This window comes from Melopsittacus undulatus, assembly GCF_012275295.1.
Source record: "Melopsittacus undulatus isolate bMelUnd1 chromosome W unlocalized genomic scaffold, bMelUnd1.mat.Z SUPER_W_unloc_8, whole genome shotgun sequence".
Lineage (NCBI taxonomy): Eukaryota > Metazoa > Chordata > Aves > Psittaciformes > Psittaculidae > Melopsittacus > Melopsittacus undulatus.
Genome location: NW_022993950.1, coordinates 632508 through 650459, shown reverse-complemented (window position 1 = coordinate 650459; position 17952 = coordinate 632508). Strand labels below are relative to the sequence as shown.

Genomic DNA, 17952 nt, shown 5'->3' with positions numbered 1-17952 from the left:
TTCATATTACTTTATTCAAAACCTGTTTAATCTGAATGTTAGGATGAACGGCTTTGTGCATGCTCATATGCACATCTCCAAAACCCTTCGCAAACATGTTTTATCATGTAACTATAGCAAATGAGTAGCATTTCACTAAAAACCTGAAATGAATGCTAAAAGCTAGTGTTATCTTATAGTTACATTGTATTTTACCTGAATATCCAGTCAAAAACCATTTTTACACAAAAAGTCTAATAAGAAGCCTTTTAAAACACTAAAACATCACATAGGAAAAAGAAAAAAAACCAAACACTCAGGTTGGTCTTGTCTTTTTTCTTTTCTTTTATCTTTTCTTTTCTTTTCTTTGGAATTGCAAATGGCAACTTCAGATTACTGTGTTGTAGAACTTTCTTCATCATCCACACTACTGAACTGCCCTCAATAACCCGTATCTCAGACTTCAGAGATGTGGCAAAATTCCTTATTTCACCTAATTTGTGCATTAATAAAAGAATCAAAAGTAATATAATCCTGGTTCTGATGCGATACAACTTTCTATGTATGCTTACCTTTTGTTTAACAAAGCGTCAATGAAAACAAGTGATGCATTTTGCAAGGTTGGTCTTAACAGAAAGATACTCCCCATTAAAATAATATTTAATAATATTTACTCTTGGGATCATTATTCCATATTATTAATTATATAAACTCAGTTGAAAACTAATTTTCCAATTACACTTATTTTATCGTAAATATCACAAGTCACCGTACCAATATTCTTTCGATCAGCATGTCATAATACTGTTCAGCAAGCTGAGGATGACAGAGCACAAATCGGCCAAGCAGCTCCACAGCTGCTTCTCGTACACTGGTGGAGTTATCCATTAACCGTCCATGAACACCTCGTTGCATATCCAGCTAAAAAGAACAAATAAAACACAAATCCAAAATAAGAAACAAATATTTATTTCAAGTGTGACAGAAGAATGCATGTACATGATGCATATTTCATTTTTTTTACCCTGGCTAGAATACTGGGGTCTACAGCGACAACCTCAGACAAGCACTTCATGGCTTTTGTTCGAACAGCAATTGCATTTTCACCAAGTACACGCAGAATCTAATAAGAGAACAAAAACAAAGATTCAATTGCTTTAGAAAGGTAGCAAACAATGTTTAACAGTCAAAAATGCAGCAGAATAACATTCATATGATTTAACTAAAATAAGAATATCTGTCTACTAAAAATTCTATCTATCTTCCCAGACAGTAAAAAGGTGCATGCAAATGGTGTTCCATGGCACTGATAACTGCATGTGGATATTTACTAGGATTTGTTACATAGAATCATAGAATAGTTAGGGTTGGAAAGGACCTCAAGATCACCTAGTTCCAACCCCCCTGCCATGGGCAGGGACACCTCACACTAAACCATATCACCCAGGGCTTCATCCAACCTGGTCTTGAACACCGCCAGGGATGGAGCATTCACAACCTCCCTGGGCAACCCATTCCAGTACCTCACCACCCTCACAGTAAAGAATTTCTTCCTTATATCCAGTCTAAACCTCTGCTGTTTAAGTTTCAACCCATTACCCCTTGTCCTATCACTACAGTCCCTAATGAATAATCTCTAAGACTGGTCCAAACAGCATTTACACAGGTTCCATATGTTCACTTTAAGCCTCATTTTAAACTCTACTTTTGCCATTCAGCTGGGACTTTCACTATGGCTCTTTCAACAGGAGAATTAGATTCAGCACAAAATTAACTAAATAATTAACGATTTTAACTAAATAATAAACAGCTAAACCAGTACTGGAGTTCAAGCATGTCACCATGACATGTTAGCGCTCTTCTAGAAAAAAAGGAAAGAAACCATGCTGGTCAAACAACAGCTTCCAAAGTGACAGTAACATGCACTGCAAGTAACTGACCAAGGTGGCTTGTATTTCAAAATCAAATTAAGATCAATTTAATGAGTTAATATCACCAAACAGGCATCCTACAGAAACTGCAAAAATATTTCACCATTTTTCAATTATCCCTTTACTGTGCACATCTAAGATAATGATTTTGCCATATACATACATGGACAAATAAAATAATGTATGTTAAATATGACACAAAATGCAAGAAAAAGAAATATAAGCACTTATGTCATCAATACAGAATATGAAAGCACATGGTGTTATCATGGTCTGTTAAATACCCATGCTCAACAATGAACAGATATTGAAAAAGTGTTTGAAACCAGAAACCAACTGTGTTTCACTGTATTAAGACTTCCAACACAGCTTACCTGTGTCAAATAAATATCAAAGCTCTGGGCAAATGGCCTCATAGAGGCCAAGTAGCGAACGACCAAACATGCATCTTCATAGTTCACAGTATCAGAATTCATCCTGCAACAAATCCAATGTTTTAGTTAAGACATGTTTATAAAAAAAAATAAAAAATGTTAAAGGCATGGTTAATAAAGAAATTGGTGGTGCTGAAACGTACTTAAATATACTGAACTGAGATGGAGCAGTTTTAATGATGCTGCGAAGAAATGTTTTGCGACTTTCTGCTCTATGCATGATCTGTCCTGTGGTCTCAACATCTTTTGCATGATGACTTCCTTCAGATGAATCCTCATCCTTCTGAGATTTAATTGCTTTCTCTGTCTCCATAGTTGTATCACGGAACCACTGTGCTATGTAAAATTTCCGAGAAAACTGGAGAAATATAGCAGGATACACAAAAAACAAAGCCAAAAGATATTAATGCATCAACCATATTTTGGAAAACACAGTCAACAGTATATGTTAGGGTGACGATTTAACTGAAGCACTAATACGCATGACCAAAATTAATTTAATTCAGTACATGTTATTGAAATAATTTTTATTTACACTTGACTTGAGAAAGCTGAAATTTACCACTAATGAGGCATCAGTTTCTGTGTTCTCATCCAGATAATCTAGCAAAGCCTTTTGCAGGTGTTGAAGTTCATCTCCTCCTCCTGAAACCTATCAGAAATTGAAAAAGTTATAAAATAGAATATTGCAGTGGTAATTATCATCTGAAAATCTGCATGTCCACATATAAAATATACTGAAGTTAACGTTCTGCAATTATCAATACAACTAACAATTTGTTAATCAATTACTTCTAAACTTTATACAGACTAAACCAAAATAGACTGTAGCTCCAAAGTCTAAAAAAGATTAACAGCAGAATAAGACTGGTTTTAAAACAGACTGACTGATTTGATAAATTCCAATTCCATGATCTCCTGTGAAGATTGTGTCAGTGACAAAAAAAGAAGTGTTGAAATCATACATAGTAGGTGACACAAGGTTTAACCTATAAAAGCTCTCTCACCAATATTAAATACTGAACAGGTGAACAAGGTATAAAAGGCAAAGAAGTCAGATGAAAAGAAATATAAAATACAGACAACAGTAAAAAATATGGGTAAAAATATTAAATATATTTGATATAACTCCTGTGAGACCTCACTTGGAGTATTGTGTGCAGTTCTGATATCCTCAACATAAAAAGGACATGGAACTGTTGGAACAAGTCCAGAGGAGGGTCACAAGAATGATCAGGGGACTGGAGCACCTCCCATATGAAGATAGGCTGAGAAAGTTGGGGCTGTTCAGCTTGGAGAAGGCTGCATGGAGACCTCATAGCAGCTTCCAGTATCTGAAGGGGGGACTATAGAGATGCTGGGGATGGACTATTCATTAGGGACTGTAGTGATAGGACAAGGGGTAATGGGTTCAAACTTAAACAGGGGAAGTTTAGATTGGATATAAGGAAGAAATTCTTTACTGTGAGGTTGGTGAGGCACTGGAATGGATTGCCCAGGGAAGTTGTGAATGCTCCATCCCTGGCAGAGTTCAAGGCCAAGTTGGACAGAGCCTTGGGTGGCATGGTTTAGTGTGAGGTGTCCCTGCCCATGGCAGGAGGGTTGGAACTAGATGATCTTAAGGTCATCTCCTTTCCAACCCTAACTATTCTATGATTCTATCAGGGATAAAGCATCCATACAAAGTGCAGCAATTATGCTCAGTCTTATAGAGCTTGTTACCAAACACCCTTGAGCTCTAGCACTAAAGAATCATGCTCTCTGAGACTCAACTAAGTTTCTACCAGTCAAAACACTTGAGAACAAACATCCATTTTATAAAAATGCCACTTAGTGCATAAAGCCTATCTACAGAATACGATAATATTAATTTTCCTGTGAAGCACTTTTAAGATGCACAAAAAGGATTACATATGAAATATTAATCTGAGAACTAGCACTGGAGACTATATCACATTTGTGAATATCTAAACTGTATGAATGCTAAAAAGAGAACCTCTTAAGTAGTTCTAGACTATGCAAATTGAACGATTTTGTAAATGACAGTCAGACAATGTACTTCTCCCCATATAGTGCCTGTAGAAAATAAAGCAGTATCAATTAACTTGTTAATGAATCAGAAACTAATTTTCTCAACATCTACAAGGCAGCATAAGCCCAAAACAAAACTCACACTTTTTTCCCCCATAGTAGAATACTGAGATACACAGGTTCTTGCAATTGCTGATGCTACAGCAGAAAAAAATGTAGGTTTTTTTTCCAAAATGAATTCAAGAATTCAAAACATGTCTACAGTGCACATAAAACTAATATGGATTTATTAATATATATATATTGGGCACTCTAATAAGGGTGTAAATTCTGATCTGAAAGCCTGGCCTTCAACCAGTGTTAAATTCTGTGGATAAAAGGCTGAAAAAAAAAATTGCTTGATGAACCTTAGCTGCCTAGGTATTTTCAAACAACTAAAATGTCCGGGACAAAAAGAAACTGTGAAGCCTGAAACATATTGATAATAAAAGTAGAAGAATAATTCCTGGCTTAAACCTCTTCAGCTACAAACCATTTTTCTTCTTTGGTAATATGAATTGTAAATTACAACGATCTTAACTTCTGTATGAACAGCACAGATTGAGAATCTTGTCAGAAATAAAGCATAAAATATAGCTTGCAAACATCAGCAACTAGAAAAAGGTACAGTCAGAAGTCCAGAACGTCAGTGTATCAAGAGATAAGCTAATGAAAAGCATGTGCAAGTGTTCAAATCAACTTGACAATCTATGACCAATTCCTATGAAAAAAATCTACTGTTTAAAAATGTCAAAACAGAATAGAAATTCTCCTAAATCTAATTCTATGGTTCATGAGTCCAAACCGCAGCAGGAAGTTCTAAGCACTCATTAATCATTGGGGAATATCGGTATCAGAGGGTAGAAGGAAATATCCAACAGCCTCTAAGTATTCAATTCAGCAGGAAAGAAAAACCTGTAGAGATATAAGATCATTTCTGAATGAAAACAATAATTTAAGATCTTTCTAATGACTAAAGCTGAATGTCTATCAATTGATCTTATTTTCCTGCCAGATGAAAAACAAACTGAAGCTTAACTGTCATGTACACATTTCTGAGTATTTACTTGTTTGTATGTAACCAATAATTTATAAACAACACACTGTTTACTCTGACTGATGGTACTGTATAGTACACACCTTCCACAATGTATGGATGGTGCTACCTACCATCATTGATTTTAAGCTTCCTAAGTAACTGAAAAAAATGCTTTTAGCACTCAACTGCACACAACAATTTTATTTTCTGCAGATGACAATGCCTAGTTACTTCATGATGCTGTAAAAAAAAACCCCAAACAAATAGAAAAATTCAGGTCACCATTCAGGTATGTATATTTTTAGAATACTTTTCAATACTGTTATATAACTGCTGGAGATCACAGAATCACAGAATCCCAAGGGTTGGAAGGGACCTCAAAAGATCATCTAGTCCAACCCCCCTGCAAGAGCAGGGTACATCACACAGGAACTCGTCCAGCTGGGCCTTGAATATCTCCAACATAGGAGACTCCACAACCCCCCTGGGCAACCTGTTCCAGTGCTCTGTCAATCTCACAGTAAAGAAATTCTTCCTAATGTTAACGTGGAACCTCCTATGCTCCAGTTTACACCCATTGCCCCTTGTCTTACCACTGGATATCACTGAAAAAAAGCCTAGCTCCATCATCCTGACACCCAACCTTTACATATTTGTAAACACTGATGAGGTCACCCCTCAGTCTCCTCTTCTCCAAGCTAAAGAGACCCAGCTCCCTCAGCCTCTCCTCATAAGGGAGATGTTCCACTTCCTTAATCATCTTTGTGGCTCTGCGCTGGACTCTTTCAAGCAATTCCCTGTCCTTCTTGAACGGAGGGACCCAGAACTGGACGCAGTACTCCAGATACGGCCTCACCAAGGCAGAGTAGAGGGGGATGAGAACCTCTCTTGACCTACTAACCACACCCTTTCTAATGCACCCTAGGATGCCATTTACCTTCTTGGCCACAAGGGCACATTGCTGGCTCATGGTCATCCTCCTATCCACCAGGACCCCCACGTCCCTTTCCCCTTCACTACTTTCCAGCAGGACAACACCCAACCTGTACTGGTACATGGGGTTGTTCTTCCCCAGATGCAAGACTCTACACTTGCCCTTGTTGAATTTCATCAAGTTTCTCCCCGCCCGACTCTCCAGCCTGTCCAGGTCTCGCTGAATGGCAACACAGCCTTCTGGTGTGTCAGCCACTCCTCCCAATTTAGTGTCATCAGCGAACTTGCTGAGGGTACACTCAGTTCCCTCATCCAGGTCGTTGATGAAGATATTAAACAGCACTGGTCCCAGCACCGACCCCTGAGGGACTCCACTAGTCACAGACCTCCAGCTAGATTCCGCCCCATTGACCACAACTCTCTGCCTTCTTCCTTTCAGCCAGTTCTTGATCGACCTCATTACCGGCCATCAGCAGCAATTCTTGGTCAGTTGCTGAGGGGAGTGACTCCCCTGTAACACGGGAGTGGAGCAGGGGGAGATCAGTTAGCACGAGATTTTTGGAAATCAGCTAGCACGAGAACTAGAATCATGGGAGCCACCTACTCAGACGGGGACTCTGTTACAATATGTGGATGACCTATTAATTGCTACAGAATCAGAGTAAGAATGTATCCATTGGACAGTGGAATTATTAAATTTTCTGGGACTGAATGGTTATCAGGTATCCAAACAAGGCCCAACTAATCCAAACCCGAGTTTCCTACCTAGGATATGAAATACCAGGAGGACAGAGAGAACTTGGAGCTGCTAGAAAAGAAGCCATCTGTCAGACTCCACGACCATCAACCGGCAAGGAGCTCTGGATATTACTGGGAATGACTGGATGGTGCAGACTTTGGATCCATGATTACGGTGTTCTGGTAAGACCACTATATGAACTGTTGAAGGGAAACCCTCTCTCTTTAGAGTGGACTGATTCAACAGAGGGGGCTTTAAGAAATTTAAAAACAGAGCTAATGAGAGCTGCAGCTCTGGGACTTCCGAATGTGACTAAATCCTTTTGGCTATATTCCTATGAAGAACAGGGAATAGCTTTGGGGGTCCTTGCTCAAAAACTAAGACCCTACAGAAGGGCAGTGACGTGTTTTTCAAAACAGCTGGATGAAGAGAGCAAAGGATGGCCCAGATGCCTAAGGGCTGTGGCAGCAGTTGTCATGAATATTGAAGAGGCTCGCAAATTCACCTTGCGACAAAATTACTGTGCTAATGTCCCATGTTGTATCAGCAGTTCTGGAGCAGAAAGGAGCCCACTGGTTTTTTCCTTCATGTTTTTTTAAATACCAGGCCACCCTTGTGGAACAAGATGATAGAGAAATTGTGGTCACTAACATGAATCCAGCATTCTTTTTGCAGGATCAATCAACAGAACCACTAACACACAACTGCTTGGCCACCATAGAGAGTGTATATTTGAGCTGATCAGACTTGAAAGAAAAACCTCTGGAAGATGCTGATTCTTGGTTTACTGATGGTAGTAGCTTCATGAAAAATGGTAAATGAAAGGCAGAATATGCCATTACCACCACTTCACAGGTAATAGGGACTAAACCTTTACCCTCGAGCACCTCTGCTCAGAAGGCAGAAATAATAGCGTTAACGAGAGCCCTAGAATTGGCTAAAGATAAAAGGATAAATATTTGAACTGAGTCGGAGCAATCCCAGGCACAGCTACAGGTTGGGCAAAAAGGAAATTCATGGTAGTCCTGCGGAGAAGGACTTGGGGGTTAGTCAATGAGAAAATGAACATGAGCCAGCAGTGTGCACTCACAGCCCAAAAAGCCAACCGTATCCTGAGCTGCATCAAAAGAAGTGTGACCAGCAGGTCAAAGAAGGTGATCCTGCCACTCTACTCTGCTCTCATGAGACCTCACTTGGAGTATTGTGTTCAGTTCTGGTGTCCTCAACTTAAAAAGGACATGGTGCTATTAGAACATGTCCAGAGGAGGGCCACGAGGATGATCAGGGGACTGGAGCACCTCCCATATGAAGACAGGCTGAGAAAGTTGGGGCTGTTCAGCCTGGAGAAGAGAAGGCTGTGTGGAGACCTCATAGCAGCCTTCCAGTATCTGAAGGGGCCCTACAGGAATGCTGGGGAGGGACTCTTCATTAGGGACTGTAGTGACAGGACAAGGGGTAATGGGTTGAAACTTAAACAGCAGAGGTTTAGACTGGATATAAGGAAGAAATTCTTTACTATTAGGGTGGTGAGGTACTGGAATGGGTTGCCCAGGGAGGTTGTGAATGCTCCATCCCTGGTAGTGTTCAAGACCAGCTTGGATGAAGCCTTGGGTGGCATGGTTTAGTGTGAGGTGTCCCTGCCCATGGCAGGGTGGTTGGAACTAGATGATCTTGAGGTCCTTTCCAGTCCTAACTATTCTATGATTCTAAATATGCATTTGGTGTGGTCCATGCACATGGTGCTATCTGGAAAGAACGAGGACTTTTGAACACACAAGGGAAACAGATTAAACATGCTACAGAAATTCTACAATTATTGGAAGCTGTTCAGATACCTGAAGAAGTAGCTATTATGTACTGTAAAGGACATCAACAAGGTGACTCTGATCAGGAAAATGGAAATAATTTGGCTGATTTTGAAGCCAAATGAGCAGCTGAACAATCTCAAATCATGTCCTTAATCCCTGATGGCAAACTAACAATCGAAAAATATAAACCTGGGTATTCAAAAGAGGATAGAAAATTGATTCAAGTTCTAAAAGGACAGAAAAATAAAGAGGGTTGGGTTCAGGTACCTGATGGGCAAATTGTAATCCCCTATAACCAACTCTGGAAGTTAGTTCAGGAAGAACATAATAAAACTCATTGGGGTAGCAACTCTTTATATAAATACGTAGACAAACAAATTGTAGGAAGAAATCTATACACCACAGTTCAATCAGTGACCAAACACTGTCAGCTGTGTCTTAAGAATAATCCTAAAACTGAAAATAGAAATCAAATTGGGACAATTGTGAGAGGAAGTTATCCGGGACAGCATTGGCAAATGAATTTTTCTGAATTACCAAGAAAAGGTTATCAATATTGGTGCTAACGGATATGTTTTCAGGCTGGCCAGAAGCATTCCCCTGTACGATAAATAATGCAAGACAAGTGATCAAAACATTATTTAATGAGATAATACCTCGCTTTGGAGTACCAGCAGCAATTTCTTCCAATCGAGGTTCACAGTTTAGTGCAAAATTGTTACAAGAAATTAGCAAAAATTGGAAACTGATTTGCAACTACATGTTCCATACAGGCCTCACGCCAGTGGACAAGTAGAAAAGATGAACCATCTGATCAAACAACAGATTAGTAACATGGGTCAGGAAATGAATTGATATTGGTACCAAGGTTTACCACTGGCTCTATTAAGAATTCAAACTAAACCTCGGTTGAAAGCAGAGGTTAACCCACTTGAAATTTTATATGGAAGACCATATCAGTCCCAGTTTAAAGGAGAAAGTCTTTGGGAAGTGGGAGAAAGCTATCTCCAACAGTTTTTGATCAACCTGGGAAAACAGAATAAAAAAAAAAGAATAGCAGGGACAAGAGCAAGAGGTTTGGATTATACGATTCACGCTTTCAGATCTAGAGACTGGGTTTATGTTAAGAATTTTTCAGGAGATCCTCTATAGGAGAAGTGGAGCAGACCGTACCAGATATTATTGACCACCTTTACAGCAGTGAAGATAAAGGAACAACCTGCTTGGATACATTATTCAAGAATAAAGAAAGCACCAGAGCCAGAGAAGACATGGCAGATCAAACCTTCAGGACCCTGTCCTGGGTTCAGCAGTAGCAGTCATTTTTTCTCCTTCTTGGTAGCTGGTGCAGTGCTGTGTTTTGACTTTACGGGTGGGAACAGTGCTGATAGCACCGATGTTTTGAGTTACTGCTCAAATGTTTGGTTTGTCCAAGGACTTTCTGAGCCTCATGCTCTGCCAGGGAGGAGGAAGCAGAGACAGGACACCTGACCCAGGCTAGCCAAAGAAGTATTCCATTCCATAGCACGTCATACCCAGGATGTAAAGAAGAGTTACCCAGAAGGGCTAGGACTCTGGGGGTTGGAGAAGGTATCGGTCAGTGCTTGGTTGGGCAGGGTGGGGTGAATTATGGGTCAGTGGCGGATGAGGTGTTGTATTCTCTTCATTTGTTACTTCCTTTATCATTATTTTTATTAGTAGTAACAGCAGTAGTGATTTATGTTATACCTTAGTTATTAAACTGTTCTTATCTCAACCCGTGGGGGGCTACATTATTTGGATTCTCCTTCCTAACTCTCCGGGAGTCGGGGGAGCAAGGGGGGGAGTGAGTGCACAAGCTGTGCAGATTGGTTTAAACCACGACAGACCCTTATGTATGAAATTGCATCAGTCGTAATTTGGATTCGTATGATAACTGGTGCACAAGCTTTGGACCAGAACTTATACCTGAAATTAGTGCAGAATGTTACTAAAGATTTTAATCGTAGTGACTGTTGGGTGTGTGCACAGTTGCCTAAATCAGGAGAAAGCCTGGATCTCCCATTAACTGGAGTTCCAATTCTTAACACTGTCTCATGGACAAACCTGTGGGTGAACACTAGCAATTTGTATTCAAAGGAAAGTGTAAAATTTGGAATAGTTAATCCTAATCCAGGAAATAAACATCACACCTGTGCACAAAGATGTATTACACCAGGAACCAGGGCAGGAGATCATGCTTGCTTAAATGCCACAGATGTAGGTCACCATTCAAATTGCAATCATACTATTAATATAGATGGCATCCTAGTTCAGTGGTGGCCCATTCCTAAAGGGAAAGGATGGTATTGGTTATGTGGAGAAAATGCTTATAAGACTCCACCCCACAACTGGAAGGGGGCATGCACCTTAGTTGCTGTAATACCCAATTTTACTATTATCAACAGGTATCCTTCTGGGACCTAAATTAGAAGTTTCATTAAACGGATTAAGTTTAGTATGAGCAAGGACTTTCTAAGCCTCATGCTTTGCCAGGGAGGAGGGGAGGCCCGGAGGAAGCAGAGACTGGACACCTGACCCAAACTAGCCAAAGAGGTATTCCATATCACAGCACGTCATGCCCAGGATGTAACTGAGAGTTACCTAGAAGGGCTGGGGCTTGCGGGGTTGGAGAAGGTATGGGTCGGTGCTCGGTCAGGCAGGGTGGGGTGAGTTATCGGTCGGCGGGTGGTGAAGTGTAGTATTCTCTTTACTTGCTATTTCCTTTATCATTATTATTATTATTGGTGGTATCAGTAGTGATTTGTGTTATACCTTAGTTATTAAACTGTTCTTATCTCAAGCCGTGGGAGCTACATTCTTTTGATTCTCTTTCCCAGCTCTCTGGGAGTTGGAGCAGCAAGGGGGGGGAGTGAGTGAACGAGCTGTGTGGCTGGGTTTAAACCACGACAGATGGTAATGGTAATATATAAAATGTTGCAAAAGAACTTGCAAAAGGGCAGAAAAAGGGGGGATTTGAAACAAAGGGGACACAAAATCACAAAATGGAATATATAAACCTTTAGAATTAGTTTTAAGCAATATTAAATTTGATGGCTTTGTAACAGTAGCAATGGAAAATTACTGACGTACATAGAAAAAAATAGAGTACAGCTGGAGAACATACTGAGAATTCTTGTACAAGATAAATTGGTACAGTTGATGTAGTTTTAAGAAAAACAGTCTAGAAGAACAGGACACAGGGATAAGGAATATCTGGGAATGGCAGGTGTCCAGGATGGGCTACAGTTATACTAACTGATAAGTAGGAGGATAGGAGGATTATTACGTCTCTGGTGCTAACAAATCAATTAAACTGATATAAGCATCTACTGCATGTGCTTCAAAGGCTGCCAGAAGTGATGAAGATTGTTGGAAGATGTAAACAACCCTCAGAGACCACCACCACATTTCTGTACACATGCAGGGAACTTTTTGGAAAATAACATAATCCATACGTAGCCTCATGAATATGTATGTATGCCCAGGGACTATATAAGGACGGCTTGTGTAGCAATACAGGGACACACGTTAGGAGAGCTATCCCCTGTGTCTCCTGGTGCCGCAATAAAGAATACCTGCTTGTCAACTTGAAAACTTTGTTAGCAAGTTTGTTCCTGGAGTTTTCTCCGAATGAATAGAAACCAACTGTCCTTCCATTATGTTCTCTATATTGTCACAAGAAAACTGGTTTTACCATTGTAATTAACCACTTAACATAATCACTAGGGAGATGGCGTGAGAAAGTAATGAATTAAGAAGTATGATACTTATAAATTGAGCATATTTGATTCAGAACTCTGAACAACAACGAAAACTCATTCTCCACAATGCCAGTTTTTCACACATCTTCAAAATGTTAAAATTTTTAAATGAATACATCTCAATCCAGCTGACATGGAATCTCTCACACACCTGTTTGAGGATTCTGGCTATAGATCCATGATCCATTTTGCTAGTGACTGCATCTTTCCTGAGTCTTGCAGCTACCGTTCCAAGATAGTCAAGTGATGCAACTCTTAATGCCATTTCTGTAGATTTGTTACTGAACTGGTGAACCTAAGAAAAGTAAAATAAACTGTTAAGAAAAAAACTATTTATGCAACTGAGATTCTTCTCAAAAGATATTGCTTGGCCTTCTTAGAAATTCCACATAACTTCCATACTGCATAAAATTCTGTAATTTACTATTACATCACAGATACACTCCTTATTTTACATTTTTTTTTCCTTTATTGGGTCTCCCTCTACAATGTTGCCCTTTCATTTTTTTTTTTTATAAAATAAACTGGACATCTAGTAGAGCAGATATCCTTTGCAAGAGTACAGATCTTAAGCACCATAATGCAACTTCCTCATTATGTATGTAAGTATAAAGAAAGTTACATTTTATCAGGAACAAGACCGTAAAATATTTTTCCAAGAAACAGGTCAAATTACCGTGTTAATTACATAGTAATATTGAAGAACAACTCTCAAAAAACACATCAATGAAAATATTCACATTCTGTAAAATGTCACATTCTATAAGTAAATGTACTATTATTGTTAAAAAACTGTTTGAAGGTTCTGTGCTAAAGGAATCGTCCAGAGTATTTAACATAAATAAATGCAGTCTGACTTTATTCCCAATGAATATCTACACTTATTAGATGCTATACAATGTCATTTTTCAATATGGACTTCCATGAGAAACTGTATACATATGACCTTTACCAAGTTTCATATCAATGATATTCTGATCTAAATTTTATTTCTTTATGCATTACATAATAGTGATACAGGTAAGAAAATCCTTAAATGCTGCATGTGTGTCAACAAATCACAAAGCATTCCTGTAATAGCTTGAGCTGAAATAAGCAAGTTGCATTGCAATAAGAACTAAATTAATATAATAGTTAAAAAATAAGAAGCCCTTACCAATAGCCTTCCTAATAAACTAAGTAGCAACTCTGCAGCTGGCCATTCTGGTTTATTGACTGTGGAAAGAAGATCTTGAATGAAGTTCTCAAAAAGTGGTCTGTAATCTTCTTCCCCTTGTTTACTGCCACACCTGTTCAAAAGAAAATGCATTTTTAAGTGAATTTAAGAGACATTTAAGCTTATCTTTTGATGCAAATAGAAGTAAACCTATGTTTAATCAGAAAATTAGTTGTATGCAATTAAAAAAAAAATCCATATTATTAGCAGAAAAATTGCTTTTATCCATTTACAAACAGTTTAAATGGTTATCACTCCAAGTTGTACTGCAAGCAAAGCAGCTAATCCAGGATACTAGAATTTTGTTCCTAAGATTTATTTTTTTTATTGCTTTGAGTTAAAGTCTGCATTAATTTGGATGGACAAAGTAGGTAAAATTCTAAATCTAAACCTAGAGTGGGGTATTTAGGAGGTGTTATGTCCTTAAACCTGGTCTGACTTATCTCACAATTATAAGAAAACTCAGTATTATGCTCCACAAAAGTTAAAATCAGAATGTAAAAAAAAAATAATCAAAAGATAACATACCTGATAGTGTTTCACTTATATGATACCAGAAGTATGCAGAGATAGCTAGATGGCTCATAAATAGCCTTTTGGTGTAACAGTAGAAATTAACATGATAAAAACCTCAGGACTTTTTGTTATAAATCCCTTTGTTATTCAGGTATAGTTTTTTTTCCCCTGTTGAGCTACTGACATTCTTAAGTTTATCTAAATGAAAATAATCTTAGGAGTTTTATATCTTTGTTATTCAGAAAGTATCCGATTTCATCACTTAAAATATTTACTCAGCCTTCTATTTCATGCATCAGATGAGTAAAAGACCCCTGATAAAAGGAGCCTACATAAACTATCAGACAGATTCTTAAATGTGTAAAGAAATCCCTGCAAAATTTCTGTTCCATAAACATTTTTATCCATACAGGTAGCTCTCTTAGGGATCTAAATATCTATTGTTACAAGTCACTTTATTAGTAGGCATTTAGCATTGTGAAGTGGTTTGGTTTGTCTTAAGGTGTGACAGATTTTATTTGGAGTTGGTTTCATCAATACACTAAAGAATGAAACAGTACTTACTTCTTAAGGAAAATAGAAAGGAAGTTTTGTGCTGTTCTCATAGCTGTTTCATATGAGTTAGTAATAAGCACATCTTGATCCACCTAAAAATAACAAGATTTATTTGTCTAATATTTTAACATACACAGAAATATGACTTCCAGATCAGCATTTCTCATTCATCGAATAATTCCAGCAGACATAAAATTACAATGCTCAATTATTTGAGCACAACCATAAAATATTATACCTACAAAGTATTTCCTGCACACACACAAAAATTATGGCCTTAAAAAAAAAACAACTAATGAACCAGTCAACACCTTACTTTTTTGTTTGATTCCTCCTCTGAATTAGAATCTTTTTCTGTTGATGGCAAATGCACCACACACTGAATAAGCTGCAGAACTAGTGCCGTTACCATCTGAATATACATAGGTTCTCCATAAGTGTCACTGCTGTTTAATCTGTTAATGAGAAAAGAGCATTTACATTAAAATTAAACTAAACAGACCAAACAAAAAAAAAAACCAACGCAAAAAACCACCCAGACTTTTGGTCCTAAGTAACATCTTTCTAAAACTATTACCACAGATAGAAATTTGTGTTCTAGAAATTTATCTAGTCATTTGCTTCTATCTTATGCAGTGAAAGATTTGGTCTAACAAAAAAAGTAAGCACTATTCTCCAGCCAAAGAGCTGAACTGAAACAGCTCATAGATGCGTGATCAGAATACCCATGAAGTTCAGCAGCTGGAAAATCTACAGAAATGTTTAATAAATCAAAGACCTACATCATAAAGCACTTAATAATAGACATTATGTATAATGTCAATATCTTTTAAGTTAGTATAACCAGTACAAATACACTACACCTCACATTTCTCCCCTTCCAAGTGCTTTAACCTGACAAATAATATGGTGTTTACTACCCATATGTACATCAACACCACTTAATGCTACCCGTAACAATATGAAAAGGCGATAATCTCTGACATCATTCTCCCCAAATTATCAAAATAATAACTGGGCACAAACCAGATGGAAATTCTTATATTTATGAAGCTATTTTTTATTACTTGTAAAGAGAAAATGTTTTCATATAAAATTTTAGGTAAGCTGTACCCTTCATGACTATAGCGCACATAGGGAATGTCTTTCAACAGATCAGAGCTAGGACTCCAGAGATAAATAGTGCAGCTATTGTGGCCTTGAGATAGTGTACTCCTACTAAAGGTCTCAATCCAAAAAAGATATCTACCATTTATGCTCCTATGCCTACCACCTTCATATTTGACTGATCTCTGATGTCTGTAACTAAACCAACAGGAAATACTAGGTACAAGCACACATATTAATATTAAGGTTGCTGAATTCAACTTTAAAGTTTCAGTGAATTTATTTTCCTGGATATTTTCTATCCACTCAGAATTAGACAACTTATTTTATTGACAATTTGTCTGTCACAGGGAAAAAATGTATGCAAGCAAGGACAAAATGAATGCCAACAACAAATGTTTTAGAATAATTTAAAGTGTCATTTAACTGAAATCTATTTTAAGTCAGATTCTCACTCAAACTGAACCTGAACCCATACTATTATTCAGAAGATGCACTGAAATCCATCTTAAGCGCTTAAAGGACAGGTAAAGTGAACTGAATGGTTCCTAAATGAAACTCATTCAAAGGAGTATTAGATTGTAAACAATGGGGTTTACATTCTCTCAGTTATCCCCCCCATCCTGACCAGAGGGGAGAAGAAGGGGGGGGGGGGGGAGCAAGTGGCTGCATTGTGCTGAGTTACTGGCTGGATGTAAACCACGACAGTTATTTGTGGTGCCCAACGTGGGGCTCAAAGGGTTGAGATAGTGACAGATCTGACCAGAGTGTGTCTAATTGTATTTGCGATAAGCATTCCCTGATTCAAATTAATAGTCACTCGCCACAACGATGATTTCTTTCATCTCAGTTGTTGAGCTTGGTCTCAGTTTCGTTATGTCACACCTTACTTGAAGCCAGTATTTGCTAGGGTCCTGGGCTAAGGTTCTTGTTTCGCTGTACTTTATGGTAATGGCTTGTGATATGACAGAACTATTGATCATGAAACTAACCTGGTATGTGTTCTCAGCGTAACCATCACCTCTTGTCATGGTTTAAACCCTGTCGGCAAGTCAGACACGCAGTCTACTCTCCCCCCCCCCCTTTCTTCCCCCCGCTCCTGGAGGGATGGGAAGGAGAATTGAAAGAATGCAGCTCCTGCATCCCCCAGCGGCTGCAGGGGGATGCTCTCGGCCGCTGCAGGGCCTGGCTAGGCCGCGGAGCCTGGTTCCTCTGCCGCATCCTCCTGCTGCTCGGCAGCCACCTCCTTCCACTCCTCGACCACCCAAACCTCCACCAGCAGCCGCTCTCTCCTGGCCTCTGGCCCTGCTCCTGCCACCACATGGTCCCCAGACTTGCTCTCCCAGGCCACCTCGGCTGCCAGCAGCTCCCGCGGCAACTCCCCCTCAGCTTCCCGCAGCCTCACAAAGACAGAGGCGAGGACGAGGGCCAGGACGGTGAAGAGCAGCAGGACAGCCAGGTACAAGTCCACGGGCACGTCCATCCCACCCTGCTGCCGGAGCCCGCCCCGTATAACAAGTCATTATCATGAAGTACAATGAAACAAGAACTTTAGCCCAAGGCCCCCAGCAGATAAACACTAACACAGCAAATACCGGCTGCAAGTAAGGTACAACATACTGAAACTGTGAAACCAGGAACAAATTTGAAAGCCAATAAATCAGCATTGTGATGAGTGACTATTAATCCAAAACCATGAATGCTTATCACAAACATGATTAAACACACTCCAGTCAGATCTGTCATTATCTCAACCCTTCCTGCCCCACATTGGGAGCCAAAAAGAACTGTCGCGGTTTAAACCCTGTTGGCAAGTCAGCCATGCAGTCTACTCCACACCACC

General features: G+C 39.1%; 1 protein-coding gene across 1 annotated transcript in view; it reads right to left on the bottom strand.

The window, feature by feature from the left end:
• The window catches only part of LOC117438311 (nipped-B-like protein), a 191220-nt gene that overhangs the window by 24933 nt on the left and 148335 nt on the right, over window positions 1-17952 (bottom strand). The window contains exons 21-29 of the mRNA XM_034073860.1: window positions 15319-15457; window positions 15012-15094; window positions 13872-14004; window positions 12867-13010; window positions 2907-2996; window positions 2488-2702; window positions 2285-2387; window positions 1004-1102; window positions 754-900 (exon numbers count right to left, since the gene is read on the bottom strand). Of these exons, the coding sequence (XP_033929751.1) occupies window positions 754-900; window positions 1004-1102; window positions 2285-2387; window positions 2488-2702; window positions 2907-2996; window positions 12867-13010; window positions 13872-14004; window positions 15012-15094; window positions 15319-15457 (1153 nt within the window). The remainder of the gene's footprint in view (window positions 1-753; window positions 901-1003; window positions 1103-2284; window positions 2388-2487; window positions 2703-2906; window positions 2997-12866; window positions 13011-13871; window positions 14005-15011; window positions 15095-15318; window positions 15458-17952) is intronic.